This window comes from Vicia villosa, unplaced genomic scaffold (assembly GCF_029867415.1).
Source record: "Vicia villosa cultivar HV-30 ecotype Madison, WI unplaced genomic scaffold, Vvil1.0 ctg.001605F_1_1, whole genome shotgun sequence".
Lineage (NCBI taxonomy): Eukaryota > Viridiplantae > Streptophyta > Magnoliopsida > Fabales > Fabaceae > Vicia > Vicia villosa.
Genome location: NW_026705673.1, coordinates 311,516 through 328,874, shown reverse-complemented (window position 1 = coordinate 328,874; position 17,359 = coordinate 311,516). Strand labels below are relative to the sequence as shown.

General features: G+C 32.7%; 1 protein-coding gene across 1 annotated transcript; it reads left to right on the top strand.

Annotated features, from left to right (window-relative positions):
* Positions 1 to 2,793: 2,793 nt before the first annotated feature.
* On the top strand, positions 2,794 to 4,098 carry LOC131635980 (uncharacterized). Its single transcript, XM_058906615.1, has one exon. The coding sequence runs from the start codon at positions 2,794 to 2,796 to the stop codon at positions 4,096 to 4,098; it is 1,305 nt and encodes a 434-aa protein (XP_058762598.1).
* Positions 4,099 to 17,359: the final 13,261 nt, after the last annotated feature.

Sequence of the window (17,359 nt, the reverse complement as noted above, 5' to 3'; positions counted from 1 at the left end):
CAATTTGCAATTTTTAAAATTTTTTAGGGTCAATTTTGTAATTTTGCAAAATATGAGGACCAATTTGTAAAATTTGAAGAAATAATAGTAAAAAATACATTCTATGGAATAGGAGAAGAATTTCAAATTCTTTGGTTTTTGGTGCCATTTCAAAATGATTAAATTTAACTTAGATAAAATACTCCATAAATTTTCATCATTTTAACAATTCTTCATTTTTGTATCCAAATAATAAATTTTGTGCAAATCATTTTAAATTCCCTCAAAAGATTACACTACCTCATTAAAATACTGCATTCAAACACACTCTTAGAGAAATTTAAAAAGACAAAGAGATGTAATCATTCAATAGCTCGAGGTTTCCAATTCCAACAGAAGAAAGCGTGGAGAATTAAGGAAGCAATAATGAGCAAATTTGACATGTGTGAAATCTTTTGGCTTTTAGACTTTCAAATTTCAGAGAAGACGTAGAATCAGAAGAATCAATAAAGAAGCAAACTTCCTCCTTGCATAAAAACACAAAAAGAACTTCATACAGAGGAATCTGAGAAGAGGAGTAATCAAAATGAGTACTTCTGTTGAAATTTCCAACAATGTTGAGATAGCGGAAGTTGTTGTTGTATAGGTCTGAGCTCTTGTGCAAAACCCTCCTCAAAATCAAGAAGAGGTCAAAGTCGTTCAAAATTGTCATGGTTGTACCAAATCTTTGAGACCCATGAGATCTCTCAAGAATAAGAGATTAAGAAAAAGAAGGGTGAAAAGGCCAGTCATCATCAATTTGGATAATGATGTTGAAACAGATTATACTTGGTCAAACTTTCTCTCAGCCAAAGCATTTAGATATAAATAATAATAAAATGACTGACTTATTTGTAATTTTTTAGCTTAAGGTTTATTTAGTGAGAGTTGTATTCAAGGAATTCTATATGTACACACTAATATATGGCTATCATCATGTGGTTTTGAGGAATTCAATAACTCATTTCTCATACACAATAATCTATCAATTTTCATCCTGTGGTTATGTGCTACAAAATCTGAATAAAACCAAAACACAGTTGCAACAAAACAAAAATAAAGGAAATGTGAATGTCACAAAATCTAAAACATGAAAAATACACATTCATAAGAACATAAATAGATGTGGTAACCCTAAACATTCATAACACTACAATGAATAACACTTTTTTATGACGAAGTTTTCATCTCCAGCATGCTAAAAACCGATAGGATATATCCTGGGAGCATAATGTTTTACTTTTTAATAAGATAAACAACATGTTACGTCAGTATTATACAAAACCGAGGTAACACAACTATAAGTTAGCGCCTTTATTTATCCATAAAAAAATTAATAAACCTGTTATCTTAGTTTTCTAGAGAATCGAGATAATATAGCTATAAGAACATCGCTTCCCATCCCTATTCTCGCATTTAAAACTTTGTTATCAATAAACAAGAATAGGCAATAATAGAAAAAAGAAATATTTCATTGATATTAAAAAAAAAACAACACAACAAAGAAAACTACTCAACAAATTAAAACTTCTCAGTCCACTTAACTTCAACATTATCCCTAAGTATCCCTAACTTATGGAAAAGTTCATAAAGAACTCTTCCATAAGATATGAGAAAATTTGTTTCCTCCCTAGAAGTATTTATCATTTCCTTTAAGAAGTTGCTAATGGTAAGAGGGAGATTAACTCTCATGTTGTAGACGAGGAATAACAAGAGATACTTGTCATACCAAGTAAGCGTTTCCAGGTTTTTCTCTCTTGGGCGAAGATTTGCCACTAGAAGTTGAAACCAAAATTTTGCAATAGGGAGTAAAGAATCAGGACTGGAGAGGTTATTTCTTTTGACATAAATTCGCTGAAGTTGGGTTGAGTAGACATTGTTATTTTCATAGTGCTCAACAAAATTACCTGTCTCTTGACAGTTGATTGTCATGGCAATCGGTGATGGAGTTATGAAGAAATGAGAGCCATTAATATAGAACTAGATAAGGGGAGAAAAGAGTATTACAAAGATAGCTAGTGCTACAGGGAGACCTATCACAACATATGAGTGTACTGCAAAAAAGATTCGAGCATCATACACTAGAATTCTGGTGGAGATTGACATTACACAACAGATGAAGGAGAGTATCAAAACCCAGGATCATAGAGGGAAAGTGGTTGTCCAGCCCATTGAATATGAATGGAAACCAAAGTACTGCAATACGTATTTGAGAATTGGGCATGATTGCACGGAGAAACAGCAAGTAGTGAAACAGAAGCAGAAAGTGTGGAAGCTTGTTGCTCTTAAACCAATAGTGGAGGAATCTACCAGGGAAGTGCAGCAGAAACGACAACAGAGTGAGGAAGATGGAACTGGTAAGACGGAGATAAGTCCTGGACTAAACCCTCCATGGATTCTGGTGACATCAAACAAAGCTGACAAAGGGAAAAGACAGTTGAGCATTCCCAAAGAAGATAACACAGACCTATTCAGGAACCCTTTCACCCCCTTGAGGATAGGAGAATGTCTGCTAGGGGAGAGCAGTAATCCTCCGTGATTGTGACGTGGAATGTTCGAGGTATGAATGGAGAGGCCAAAAATAAGGAGATTGGTTCCTATATCTCTACCTTTAATGTGCCTGTGATTGGTCTTTTAGAAACCCGTGTAAAGGAACATAATGCTGGTAAAATAAGAAATAAACTTGGTAATAAGTGGCATTACTACGATAATTACTCCCACCATGCAAATGGTAGGATTTAGCTGTTATAGAATTGCAGGGAGGTGGAAGTAAAGATGCTTAGGTCTGAGGAGCAGTTTATTCATGCTGAGATTTGGGGTCTGGATAAACAGCTGCAATATGTGGTGACTATCTTTTATGCGTCTAACCAAGGGGATAAAAGAGCTAAATTATGGAAGGATATTGAGCACTTGGGGAGTAACATTGATAAGCCTTGGAATGTGATAGGAGACTTTAATAATGTTGTTTCTATTCAAGATAGGATTGGTGGCAATAAGGTTATGGAGAAAGAGTACAAAGAGCTGGGGGATATGATGCATAATACAGGGCTCTTTGAAGCGACAACCTTTGGCCCTCATTTCACATGGTCAAATAAGCATAGAGAAGGGACCATTTACTCTAGAATAGACCATATGCTTGGAAATTTTGAGTGGTTCCAAAAATTCCATGAGGCTAAGGTGTATGTTATGAATCCTCATATTTCTGACCATGCTCCCATCAAAGTTGATTACCAAAAGCACGTAAAGAGGAAGTTGAGGATGTTTAAATTCTTGAACAGTGTGGTCCTGGAACCTTCCTTTCTGCAGGTTGTTGCCACCAGCTGGAACCAAAATGTTAAGGGTCCTGCCATGTACAAAATGTGGAGAAAGCTGAGTATGTTGCAGAGAAATTTGAAACCTCTGATCAGGAAGTACTCTGACATTCAACTCCAGATCCTGAAGGCTAGGCACGAGTTAGAATTGGCTCAAGATAACTTGTCCCATAATCTGTTTGATAAAACCGCGTTGGATCGAGTTAAGATTTTCACTGATCAAGTTATTCAGTTAAACCAGATGGAGGAAACTATCCTTATGCAAAAAGCTAAAGTGGATTGGCTTAAGTTGGGAGATAATAATAATGCATACTTTCATGCATCTATTAGGGAGAAAAATAAGCAAAAAGCGATGTACTCTCTGCAGGCCCTCGATGGTCGTGAGTTGGAGTCCCAAGAAGAGACTGAGCAAGAGATTCTAGATTTATATGGCAAGCTGTTTGGTTTGAGGAACCAGACCTCTGCGGGTATTGATATCTTGGCTATCAGGAGCGGCAAATCCATTAGTAGAGAAGAGGGTCTATCTTTGATTAGGCTTGTGACTAATGATGATATTAAAGAGGCTTTACATAGTATAGGTAACAATAAAGCGTTGGGTGTTGATGGTTTTAATGCTTTTTCTTCAAATCTGCTTGGCAAATTATTGGCGGTGATGTTTCTCAAGCAATTAGAGAATTCTTTGAAACAGGATCCCTTTACAAGCCCCTCAATTGCTCCCTGGTTACCCTCATCCCTAAATCCCAAGAAGCTAAAACTATTAAAGACATGAGGCCCATATCTTGCTGCAACACTTTCTACAAAATTATCTCAAAGATCTTAACCAAGCGTTTGGGTAAAGTAATCAGCTCTGTTATTAACGATAACCAGTCAGCCTTCGTCCCCGGGAGAGTTATTCATGACAATATCTTGATTGCTCAAGAGTTGGTTAGAGGTTATAATCGAAAACATATTTTCCCGAGATGTATGATCCAAATGGACATACAAAAAGCTTACGATACTTTTGACTGGGAAGCTCTTGTGCACATTATGAAGGAGATGGGTTTCCCCCAGATTTTCATAAACTGGATCCTGACTTGCCTGTCCACTGTGTCATATAAATTTTCGATCAATGGACCTATTACGAAGGTTCTGAACACGCAGCGAGGCTTGAGACAGGGAGATCCAATCTCCCCTCTCTTGTTTGTGATCATCATGGAATATATGAATGTGTTGTTGGATGTTCGCAAAAATCGTAACTTTAAATTCCACCCGAAGTGTGCAAAGTTACAGATTACTAACCTTTGTTTTGCTGACGATATTTTGTTGTTTGCTAGGGGGATATCAAATCGGTCAAGATAATGATGAGCAAGATTAAAGCCTTCTCCACAGCCACTGGTTTGAACATAAGTATCCCGAAGAGCAAAGTGTATTGCGGGGGAACCTCGAAAAATGATTCTTGTGCCTTTGTTATGCTGGGAACCTGATTCCCCTATTTGGGAACCACAGTTCTCCTGTTCAAAAATAATTTTCTACGATTCTGTTATATTGGGAATCCGGTTCCCTTGTTTGGGAACCCCGGTTCCACTGAAACCGAGTAAAAAATCTACTATTTTCCTGGTACAGATTTCCAACACTTTTTCATTAAAAATCTAGTTTTTAAACAACATAAAATCACCAAAAGGCATGTAAATCATACATACACACAACACATCAATTATAAACACATCACTGCACCAATTTCCTCAATTCCAATCAGTTTAGAGATTACTTTTCATGATCAATCTTCCCTAAAACTTAAACTATAATCGTACCCATGGTTGTCAAACTCGCGGGTAGACTCGTAAACTCGTACGAGTTTACGAGTCTAGGAAGCATAAACGAGTAGACTCGCACATAGAATCATTTTTTGATAGACTCGAGTACACTCGGGTAGACTCGCACAAACTCGTATAGACTCGCGAGTTTATCATGAGTTTACGAGTCTATAGAAAAAATTAATTTTGTTTTTTTAAACCAATAAAGGCCCAGATTTCTCAAAAGATTTGATTTGATTTTTAAAAAAACCCTTATTTTGTTTTACTTGTTCGAGAATTAGAAAGTCTCTCTCTCTCTCTCTCTCTCTCTCTCTCTCTCTCTCTCTTTCTCTCTCTCTCTCCTAGTCTCTAATACGAGATTTCTATGGAGATATGACTCCAGAATTAATGAGGTTTGCAATTAGTGTTCAAAGCTTAACTTGTAGCTACTCTGATTGTGAACGAAATTGAAATTCCTTTAAAATGATAATGAATTGTTATTTGTTTGTTTATAGACTTGATTTTTATTCTTTTAGAAACATTGAGTTGAGTTAATATTTACTTTGCAAGTTCATTCAAAGAGAAGAAATATGTTGCATGAAAAAGAAAAATAATTTGGTTTATGTCATATGCAATATGAATTTGAAAAGTAGAAAAGGAAAAGTAAAGAGAGTTATTCTTTTATTTTAAGATATTCATTCAGATGATGAATTGATAACTGAAGATCCTGATGAAGAAAATATGCAAACAGAAATTAATGTTAAGCAAGATGATGTTATTGTTAACAATATTGTGTAAGCTGATGTTGTTGTTACTAATGTTGTGTTGCTTCTTTGAATTATTTATATTCATGTCATATATGAGGTATTTACGAGTGTAAAAATGTAGGAGTGTGTCATATATGTTTCACTTACAAGTTTTTGAAAGTCATTTTTAATTTTCCATAGACTCGTACGAGTTTGCGAGTCGAGTCTGCGAGTCGAGTTTATGGACCTTTTACGAGTCTGAGTAGACTCGCGAGTTTGACAACCTTGATCGTACCCACAATTATACCATTTATTATAAAGTCGGAACCCCGCCATTACCTTAGTAATCTTCTTCAAAAGTTGCTCTACCAATGGAGGTTCTCCCTTTACCCTAACTCAGCTTCCCTCTGTTTTCACATTCTTCTCCAACTTCTCAAAAATCCCCCTATTTTTCTAATTTTCCTCTTTTTATTAATCCTTCATTAATTCTTTCTCCTTATCGGGCTTAACACACACACACCCCCCACAATACTTTTACAACCACACTTTCATAGCCCAATTAACCATTAATTTAACTCTATTATTATTATTAAATAAATAATTACAACTAATTATATTTATTCGATTCTACAACTTCTAAATTAGATGCACTACCCTCTATTCTAAGGGTACATACCCTCCGATACCACAATCCTCATACAACCTCAAAGCAAATTCTTCCAACAAAATATTAAAATAACATCAAATTATTGAATAACGAAAACCGGATGTTTCAATGGCGACTTCATTAATTTTGTTAGCCGCGACACAAGGTATATCCTTAAATACTAATATAATTAAGCTTATAGTAGACAATGAGTGAAACATACCTTCTTATTGGTCTTTTAGATTTTATACTTCTTCCATTTCTTTTTTTTTTCTTTCTATTCCACAGTTATAGGGAGAATAATAATTGTGTGAATTCCTTCCTAATTCAGGTCTCAAATCTAATTTTCTCAAACTAGTTCACTTTATTCTTCTAAGCATTAAAAGTGACTATGTAAAGAATATAATTTGATTACCATTCTACAGGTTTTCCTTTGGAAAGGGTTTTGGTCCCCGTCTCTCATTTTTATGTTCCTTTCCTTTCATTAATATTTGCTTCTTATTAAAAAAAGTTTAATATCCTTTTTGTTCCCGTATGTTAACATCAATGTTCATTTTGGTCCCTTAATTTAAAAAAGATATGTATTGGTCTTTTAACTTTTTAAAATTTATTATGTTAGTCCTTTTCGTCTAATCAACGTTATCAAAACAATAGATTTATTAGATTAGTTTTTACATTTATTTATTTGTTTTTAAGTTTATTTACTACTATTAATTTATTTAAAAATAATAAATTTATTCATTTTTATTTTGGCAAGTCTTGTGAATTTCTTTAAAAATTTGCAGAAAATAGAAATGAAGAAAATATTCGAATCATAATAGAATTTAAGGACGATAATGACAAATAAATTTGGTAGTTGAGACGGAGGAGGATGCATCCCCTCCGCTTTCGTCCTATTATTAATTTTTTTAGTATTTTTTAATTTATAAAATTTAAAAGAAAAAATTTATATTACATATTATTATTTTAAAAAGATAATCTTATAATTTAATTATAATATACATTTAATCTTATTTATTATTACAAAAAGTGGATGAAAAAACATAATATTTTCCTAAAATAATGTAATTATATTTATTACTCATGTTCATAGGAGTAACAAATAACATACATTTTAATTCTACTATTTATATTTTTTTAATCCGAATTTTAATTATATTATGTTCAAAAAGCATAATCGTTTTACATTGGATAACTTTTTGCCATTCAGTAGAAAAATACGCTTTATCAAAAGTGATTACGTTTTCATCATTATTGTATAGTAGTAAGCCTAAGAAACACATTCTAAACTGACAAACAACACACTGCATACCATCATGTCGAATCGTCATCATTCATTTTGCTGTGTAGACGGCGCAGGATATCAGAGGATATTGAATGTGCACTATACCATTACAGTTTTAGTACAAATATTTTGGTGGACCCCACCTGTATATTCAAATAAAAAAATACTAGTAAACTCATATTAAATTTTTTTTTTATTTCCAACAAATTAAAAACAACAGGTTTTGGTATGTTTGCATATCGTACAGCTAACTTGAGTCTCTGCTGTTTCGTTGTCACTCTATTTGAGAGAAGGAAACGAGAAACTTACCCACTAAGAATGAGTCATACTTATTCCACTCTCGCTATTAGGCTCTTTTGTACACGCGCTTTTACTTTTGTTGTTTTTATGAAAAACAGATTAGTATACGTAACGGCCAAGAGTTTGTTTTTGTTTCTTATAGATTCGCCCCTGTCCTTTTTCTTTATAAAAAATGAAAAAGAGATAAAGACGCGGTTAAACATGGCCCATCGATTAAAAAAGTATTTATTATTTTATTATTTTATGGGTATAAATAGGGGCAACAATTTGACCCAGCCATATTTATGATCTACGTTGCTCTTTAATTTTGGACCGAAACAAAATATCCCAAAACTTTTTTTAAATGTTTACAATAGGAATAATAGATTGACTAAATATCATACTATCAATAATGTAAAAGAAAATGAAATTTTAAAACTTTTCAAAACACTCAATTTTAAAATTGTTCAAAAATTAAAAAAATGTTGACCTATACATCTGGAGAACTTAATTGTATATCAACATCTTTAATTTAATGCAATGAAAGGAGGAATAGCAAAAATAGTATTGTGCAGGTGTGTCGTGCAGTGGGCACACTATTACTAAAATACAAAAAGGTCGCTTTCACAATCTGAACAATCAGATATACATGTTGAGCCATGCTTACACTCATTAATGACATATATGAAAATAGAGGCACAATGAAAACCCTATAGATCATATAGCATGAGCAAAACCAGAAAAAAGAAAAAGAAAAAGAAAAAAGAAAAGGTGAGATACACAATGTCACTATACATATTTCTTCTTAGAACTCACCACTAATCTATCAGGTATATAAGACAATAATAGTACCGCATGAGACGTAGGGTCAGAGAGGGGAACGCCACAACAAAAGGTACAGGAAGGGTGCACACCCACTTTGCAAGGGTTCGGTTATGATATAGATTATAGTACAACAAAGTAGTGAAAATTTAACACAAATTGAAAAGAATGAGTCATGTGCACAAGCACAATAGTTACAATGATGTATGTGGCACAGTGGCGTGGCAATGTTTTAAACATTTATTTAGTTTAAAGTTAGAATAATGTGAAACGGATCCATAAATGTTTATGTCAGATTCACATGTAAACAAAAAATTTTAAAAAATTGAAAGGGCTGCCCAATCATTGGACGGACCCTCACAGCAAAAACTAAAAATGTGGCATTTTTTATATTAATTTTTAAAATTTGGCATTTTGACAACTGTTTTTTTTAAAATTAAAAAAAAAAAACTAGGACATTGAAATAAAAGATTCAACTTATGAGACATCTAAACTTTTCCTTTTTAAATATTATTCCCTTCGTCTCATAATAAATGTCTTATTTAAGTTCTGCGCGATTTTTAAGAAAATAATTAGATGTGTTGATTTTAATGATAAAATTAATACTATCATTTACTAAAATACCTCTATTTATTATAGTTAGTGGAGTTGTAGAAAAACGTGAAAATTAATAAATATGAGAAAAAAATAATAAATGTTATATTAGTAATTTTTTTTTACTAATAATAAATTGAAAAATACATCGATCATTACAAATTTAAGATCGCTAAACACTGAAAAAGGTGAATCTGCAAACAATCTTTACCGGTAGAATTTAATTATTATATTAGTATTTTAAAAAGACATTTATTTTAAGACATGAAAAAATTTTAAATGAGACATTTTTATGAGACGAAAATTAATTTGAAAGCTTTGAAGCCTTTTAAATTTTATATATTTAAATAAGGTTAAAATATAATACTAAATTTGTTAACTTATTATGACCTACTTACATATTTTTAAATTATTTTAAATATTATAATAAAAGATATTAACATGGTGTAAAATCATAAATTAACATGGTGTAAAATCATAAATTAACATCTTAAAATAGAAGTAAATATTATTGATTTATCACTTTCATACTAGTTATTTTAAAAGCATACAACTTTTTATTAATTTTGAGTATATAATAAATACTAAATATTCTCTTTGTTCAGTATTATAAGAAAAAAATTATTTTTAACATTGGTCAATATTATAAAGAAAATTAATCAACTGTCGTATTAAACAATAATACTATAAATTTTTTATTTTTATTTTTATTTTTATTTTTTTATAAGATAATTTTTTTTTTATTTTGATTGCAATAAAATCTAGAAAATTGATTACACTTAATTAACATTATTAAACAATGTGAAATTATATTTTTTTTAACTTATAATATTAACTGAAAAGAGTATGTTTGTATAAAAGACTTTTAAGATGATTTATAAGTCTGATACATTTTCTATAAAAAATGTCAATCTAGACTTTAAAAGGAGGCTTATGATGAATGATTGGTTGAGTCACTCAAGTTTCTCAAAATGAAGAGCGAGGAATAAATTTTTGTAATTTGGAACCCCTAGCTCATCAAGGCATCCTTAAAATTAGGGAAATGCTAACCAGTATCCTTAGAATAATGGTTAAGATTTTAAAAATAATAAATTTATTTCGGTAATTTGCGTATCTAATGTCTCGAAAATTAAAATATTATATTTTTTATAAAATATTTTATTTTCTTAGAATGATTAACCACTGTCCTGAGGACACTGGTTAGCAACACCCTTAAAATTATTAAATCAGACTCTTAGTGCCTATTTGAGAAAACACATTGCCTTAGTCAATTTGCATACTTGATTAGAGTTGGTTGAATCCACAAATCCTCCTGGCTAGGTCCCGACATTTTAGAGGTCCGGAACAAATATTAAAAATAAATCTTTAATAAAAATATAATTTTTAAAAAAAAGAACAACACCTATTTAAATTGTAAATAATATCAAATAATATTAAACTTAGTCATTTATCCGTATAACTAATTTAAAAAAATATTTTATTCTTATTAATATTCGGAAGCAGTACCGTCTTAAATAATTTTGAGCCCCATTCCAATAGAGAAATATATATTTAAAATTTATATATATATATATATATATATATATATATATATATATATATATATATATATATATATATATATATATATATATATATTCTTAAATTTGAGACAATGTGATAAATACTTCAAAACTTTATTAGAATTGATATATAGCGTCAAAAAAGTCGAACTAATTAGAATAATTATAAGGCCTCAAAAATATTTTGATAGTCTACATTAACTCTTATTCAAAAAAATATATATGACTATAAAACAATACACAAAATAATATACAATTAAAATTTGTTTGAAATAATGAACACAAACCACTGCACTGAGACGGTATTGTTGTATCATATAACAACTCGCAGCATATATACATTTACTTTATTTTAAAATTGCTAAAGCCCAAACCCAAAAATATGAGGTCCCTAATTTTTTGAGGCCCTGAGCTGTGGGTCTGGTTGCCCTGGCCCAGGCCCTACTTCTGGTTGTTTCATGAACCCAATTTATTCGAGATAGACATTCAGAAAAGCATTATTTATGCTAATTTGTTTGACTTCTCACTTGAGATGTACTACAACTGAGATTATAATCCTGACTATGCTTGCCTTGGGAACAAGACTAAACTTTTATTCATATAATCTAACCATGTTGTTTGTTGGAACTATCAACAGAATCATTAGAAATAATTAGTTATTTATTAGAAATAATTCTGTTGAAATTGTACATTTATTTGTAATAGTTATTCTCTTAATCAGCTGTAAATGTACATTCGATAATTTAGAAAATAATCCTATATTTATATGAGAAATCAGAATGAAAACAACACAGTTCTGTCCAAACTCTTTTCTTAGTTAACATGGTATCAGCCTAGGTTAAAATCCAAGAACCTAGTCTCTCTTTTTTCACGATCTTGTTTCACTTTTGTTCACGTTCTCGCTTTTTTCTCTCTTATTTTTCTCGGTTATTTGTTTCCCATAATTCCATGTCTACCGAAAAGCATGAAGTCCCGTTGGTTCGCCTTAATGGCAAAAACTACTCGGCTTGGGCATTCCATTTCGAGATATTCGTCACAAGAAAATATTTGTGGGTCATGTCGATGGCAACACTCCAGCCCCTGACAAAGACAAAGATAAAGTTGCACATGCCAGATGGGTAGTCAAAGATGCTCAAGTCATGTCCTGAGTCCTAGGTTATGTTGATCCCAACATTGTCCTGAATCTCCGACCTTAGAAAACAGCAGCAACAATGTGGAATTATTTGAAGAAAGTCTACAATCAGAACAACACCGCTTGAAGATTCCAGCTTGAACACGACATAGCTCTCTTTAAATAGGATAGTCTCTCGATCTCTGATTTTTACTCTCAATTCATGAATCTGTGGGCTGAATACACCGATATAGTTTATGCAGATTTGAATCCTGTAGGTCTTAGTTTTGTACAATCTGTCCATTAAACTACGGAACGAGATCAATTTCTTATGAAATTGAGATCATAATTTGAAGGCATTCAGTCCAATCTCATGCATAGAAACCCTATACCATCATTGGATATATGTTTCAATGATCTGTTACGTGAAGAACAACGTCTCCTTACGCAATCCATCATTGAAGATAACAAATCATCTACTGTTCCAGTGGCATATGTAGCATGTAACACCCCATTTCTACCCGACAATTATTCAAGAATCAGAGTTTCAAAATTTCTCAACAAACAAATGAGGCATCGCATATTCATTTCACAACAAATCACTTAATCGCATTTAGCGGATACATAGCACTTTCTTTGATCAGTTAAACAAATACTCAGCATATAATACTTTTCAAAACAGGGTAACTTCTTTTATTAGAACATGGCGGAATCATAGTTCTCAATCTTTAAATCAATAACATCATATTTAACTAAGATAAAGCAATTAACAACAACATCATAAACATCTTAAATCATCCCCCCGAGTGCTACCTATCAGAGCGACAACCGACTCGATTAACGGCAACTAAATCTTCATACTCGAACACCTGCACGTTATCAATATAAAGGCAACGACGAATAAGAGAAAAGGGTGAGATATCAAATCATATAAGTGAGCGCATGATAAAATGTATATTAGGATTCAGACATATATAGTTATCACATCACAGGTATCAATATTGCCATATACTTCATACTTTCACTAACTCACATACTTTTCATTGCACCACAAGTCACAACACTTCATATTCACATCAATTATATATATTTACTTTGCAGGCTAATTCACGATACATCACAAGTATAAATCACAATTCTAGTCCCAAAAACATCACCGCATATAAGTCATACATCTAGTCACAAAACATCACATATAAGTCGCATCAGACATATTCAGTCAATCACATTCACAAGTATTGATATCTTCATACCATTCACAAAATCATCAATTCACATTTTCACATACTACCATCATTTAACAAGTCACGATATATAATCACGATATAGTCACAAAACGTCACCACTATGAATCACATAATACACATGGTACATGACTCATATATATGCATGTGGTACTAATCGGAGCTTCAGCCCTCGTCACCAATTGCCTAATTCAGAGGCACAAGGCATAAGCTTTCGTCACTAATTTGCCAATATAGGCAGTCACAGAGTATGCATATGAAATGTGACTCGACAAACAAGGCATACACAACATATATACTAATCACAATCACACGTCATCGCGAGGCATACGCCTACATCACTGATAATTACCAATTATTAGAGGTAATTCAACGTCACAATTAATCTTTCATCTTCGCATAGAAACAAATCATTATGACATCGTCATACTTCGGTATATCACGACAAACATATAACTTCACATATTAACAAAATCATCACGACATCATCATGTTTCGGTATATCACAACAAATCAACACATTAGGTTAATTCACAATAGTCTCATAATTCTCTATAAATTAGTTGTTTATTTAACTCACTAATCCACTATTAACTAACCAAATTATTCACAAAATAATCTCTAATTAATAGGATGTTTCCTATGTCACTACCGGTTATCTAATTTCCGGTTAAATCCTTAATATTCACGACTTTATGAGTTTTCGAGTTATACTATATTTTTTTCTTACTGTTTTAATTATATATTCTTTCATAATTGTAGTTCTATTTCCCTTATATAGGCCATTATATATATATATATATATATATATATATATATATATATATATATATATATATATATATATATATATATATATATATATATCAAGTAACAACATGAAAATGGAAACAGCAATCGGCATATATGTGAAACAAAGGCAGAATGAAGTAACAGCAAGCATAACAAAAAAAACGAAATTAACATGGCATTAAAGGGGGTGTGCCGTTCGGCAACCCCTCCCCCATACACACCGCCGCCCGTCATGGGCTGGCTGCCAGCCGTCAAAGGCTTGTTGGTTGTCACATGGAGACGGCCATCTCAGTAGCACGTAGTTCATTCATCTCAGTTCCAATTTTCTAGGTTTTCATGCCATACAGTCATAACACATAAGCCATTTCATCAGACATTATATTAGGAGTATAGTAGTTTAGATTCAACCAGTTTCATAGCAAATCTCTACTTCCAGCAATCGACTAACACTAGCATATGCAATAATCTAAATCTCTTATTCCTAACATACAATTGTTCATAAGCCCCATTATAGGAAGAGAACCCCGCCCTTACCTTATCAATTGAAGCAACTCAATGGGTCTCCAATTGCATCTCCAATTTGACACCATGGATGAAAATCTCCAAGCTTCTAGTCTCCCCTTCAAGACATAGTCTCCATCTCTTCTACTCTTGTTTTCTCCCAAATGAGAACACTCCTCTTCTCAATCTATAAAACCCTATTTAATATTCTAATTGGGCTTAACATATAACAACTCTTCTTTATTATTCTCCACAAACCAATTTAGATCCAATAAGATAAATAATTCCAATTAAATCAAAATATCACTTTTATTAATATTCCATCGATATAATAATTCATTTGCCGACATAGCCACTTATTCACCAAAATATACTCCTCAACCGATAATTTCTGAAAATAAAAATAATAATATTTAATTAGATAAATAATTAAATAATCGGGGCGTTACATAACACGGGGAAAATCAAGAAGTCATGACATGAGAGTTGTTCAATGTTTCTGTTGCAAGAAATTAGGACGTTACGCTTCAAATTGGCCGAAAAAATTCTGCAACTATTGCAAAAAAGACGGACATATTCTTAAGGAATACCCAATAAGGCCACCAAAGAGAAATGTCACAACTTTTACAGCCTCGGTTGATTCATCTATTCCAAACAATTCAGCCAATCCAGCACCGGTTCAACAAAATTCTTCTACTGCTACTTCCACGGTGACCCCTGAAATGGTTTAACAAATGATCGTTTCAGCATTCTCTGCTCTAGGATTCTCAGGTAAACCTTCTTCCTCTTGGTACTTTGATTCGGGGGCCTCCAACCACATGACCAGCAATGCCCAATTTCTTACTAATATCAAAAAATATTTTAGAAATCTCAAGATACATACTGTTGATGGAAATCAATTGCCTATCACAGCCACAGTGATATTTCTTCATCTCTAACAAATGTTTTTGTCTCGCCTGGTCTCACTAGTAATCTCAGTTTAGTCGGTCAATTAGTCGAGAATGATTGTCAAGTAAAATTCTCACAATCTGGTTGTCTTGTGCAGGACCAACAATCAGGGAAGATAATTGCGAAGGGGCCTAAAGTTGGACGTCTTTTCCCAATTCAGTTTTCATTGCCTCCAAGTCTTTCTCCGCCCTTAGTTTCGTGTAATTATGCTATTGTTGATTACCAAGCGTGGCATAAGCGTCTTGGACATCCAAGCCCAAATGTACATCATGACATGTTAAAATCTAGTTTTCTTGGAAATAAACACATTCCATCTCTTAATTTTGTTAATTTTTATTGTATTCCTTGCAAGCTTGGTAAAAGTTAAATTCTACCTTTTCCAACACATCAGTCTAATGTAACGCGAGTTTTTGATATCATCCATAGTGATGTTTGGGGCGTGGCACCAGTTATATCTCATGCTAATTTCAAATATTTTGTAAATTTTATTGATGATTATAGTAGATTCACATGGGTCTATTTTTTGCTATCAAAAGATGAAGTCTTTTATGCTTTCAAATTTTTTCATGCTTATGGTCAGACCCAATTTTCATCAAAAATAAAAATATTTTGCTCTGACAATGGAGGGGAATACATGTCACACTCATTTCATGAATTTTTACAATCCAATGGCATTGTATCTCAAAGGTTTTGGCCCTCAACTCCACAACAAAATGGAGTAGCGGAAAGAAAAAACCAACATTTGCTCGATGTTGTTCTTACCCTTTTGTTGGAGTCTCATGTGCCTTCACGATTTTGGTGTGAAGCCTTTTTTACCGTTGTCCATCCTATTAAAATAATGCCATCTCCATCAATAGGTAATGAATCCCTTTTCATTCGGTTATATGGTCATGCACCAAATTACTATACTCTTCGAATCTTTGGTTGTGTGTGTTATGTCCATCTTACTCCACAAGAATGCAACAAGCTTACTGCATAATCTGTTGAATGTGTTTTTCTTGGATATTCTCCTCATCAAAAGGGATTTCTATGTTATGATCCTAACCTTCGTAGGATTCATATATCTAGAAATGTCATTTTCCAAAAAAATATTTTTTTTTGCATCACATCATAATCTCGTCATGTCTCTAGTTTCTATTTTGGCACTATTTTCTAACTCTCATTCAGGTCAACAATCTGCTAAACCTCACTTGACCTACAAAAGACGTTGTACTGCCACTCAAAATCAACCAACAGTTGGACCCCCTCAAGAAAATTTCTTGGTTGCTGGTCCAATAGAAGAAGAACCAGAACCAGCTCCTCTACGACGTAGCTCACGCGATAGAAAACCCCCAGAAAGGTATGTAAATTGCATGACATCATCATTATCTTATATTCCTATTCCTTCATCTTATAAACAGACCATGTAGAATGATTGTTAGCAGAAAGCTATTGAAATAGAACTTCTTGCCCTAGAAGAAAATCAAACTTGGGATATAGTGCCATGTCCCTCGTTTGTTAAACCTTTAGGCAGCAAGTTAATGTTCTCCATAAAGCTGTGTTCAGATGGATCCATAGATTGATACAAGGCTCGTTTAGTTGTGCTTGGAAATTAGAAAGGATATGGACTAGAAAATGATGAGACGTTTGCTCTGGTTGCCATGATGACATTCACACGCACTATTCTTGCTATTGCTACGTCACAAGCTTGGCCACTACATCAAATGGATATCAAAAATGCATTTCTCT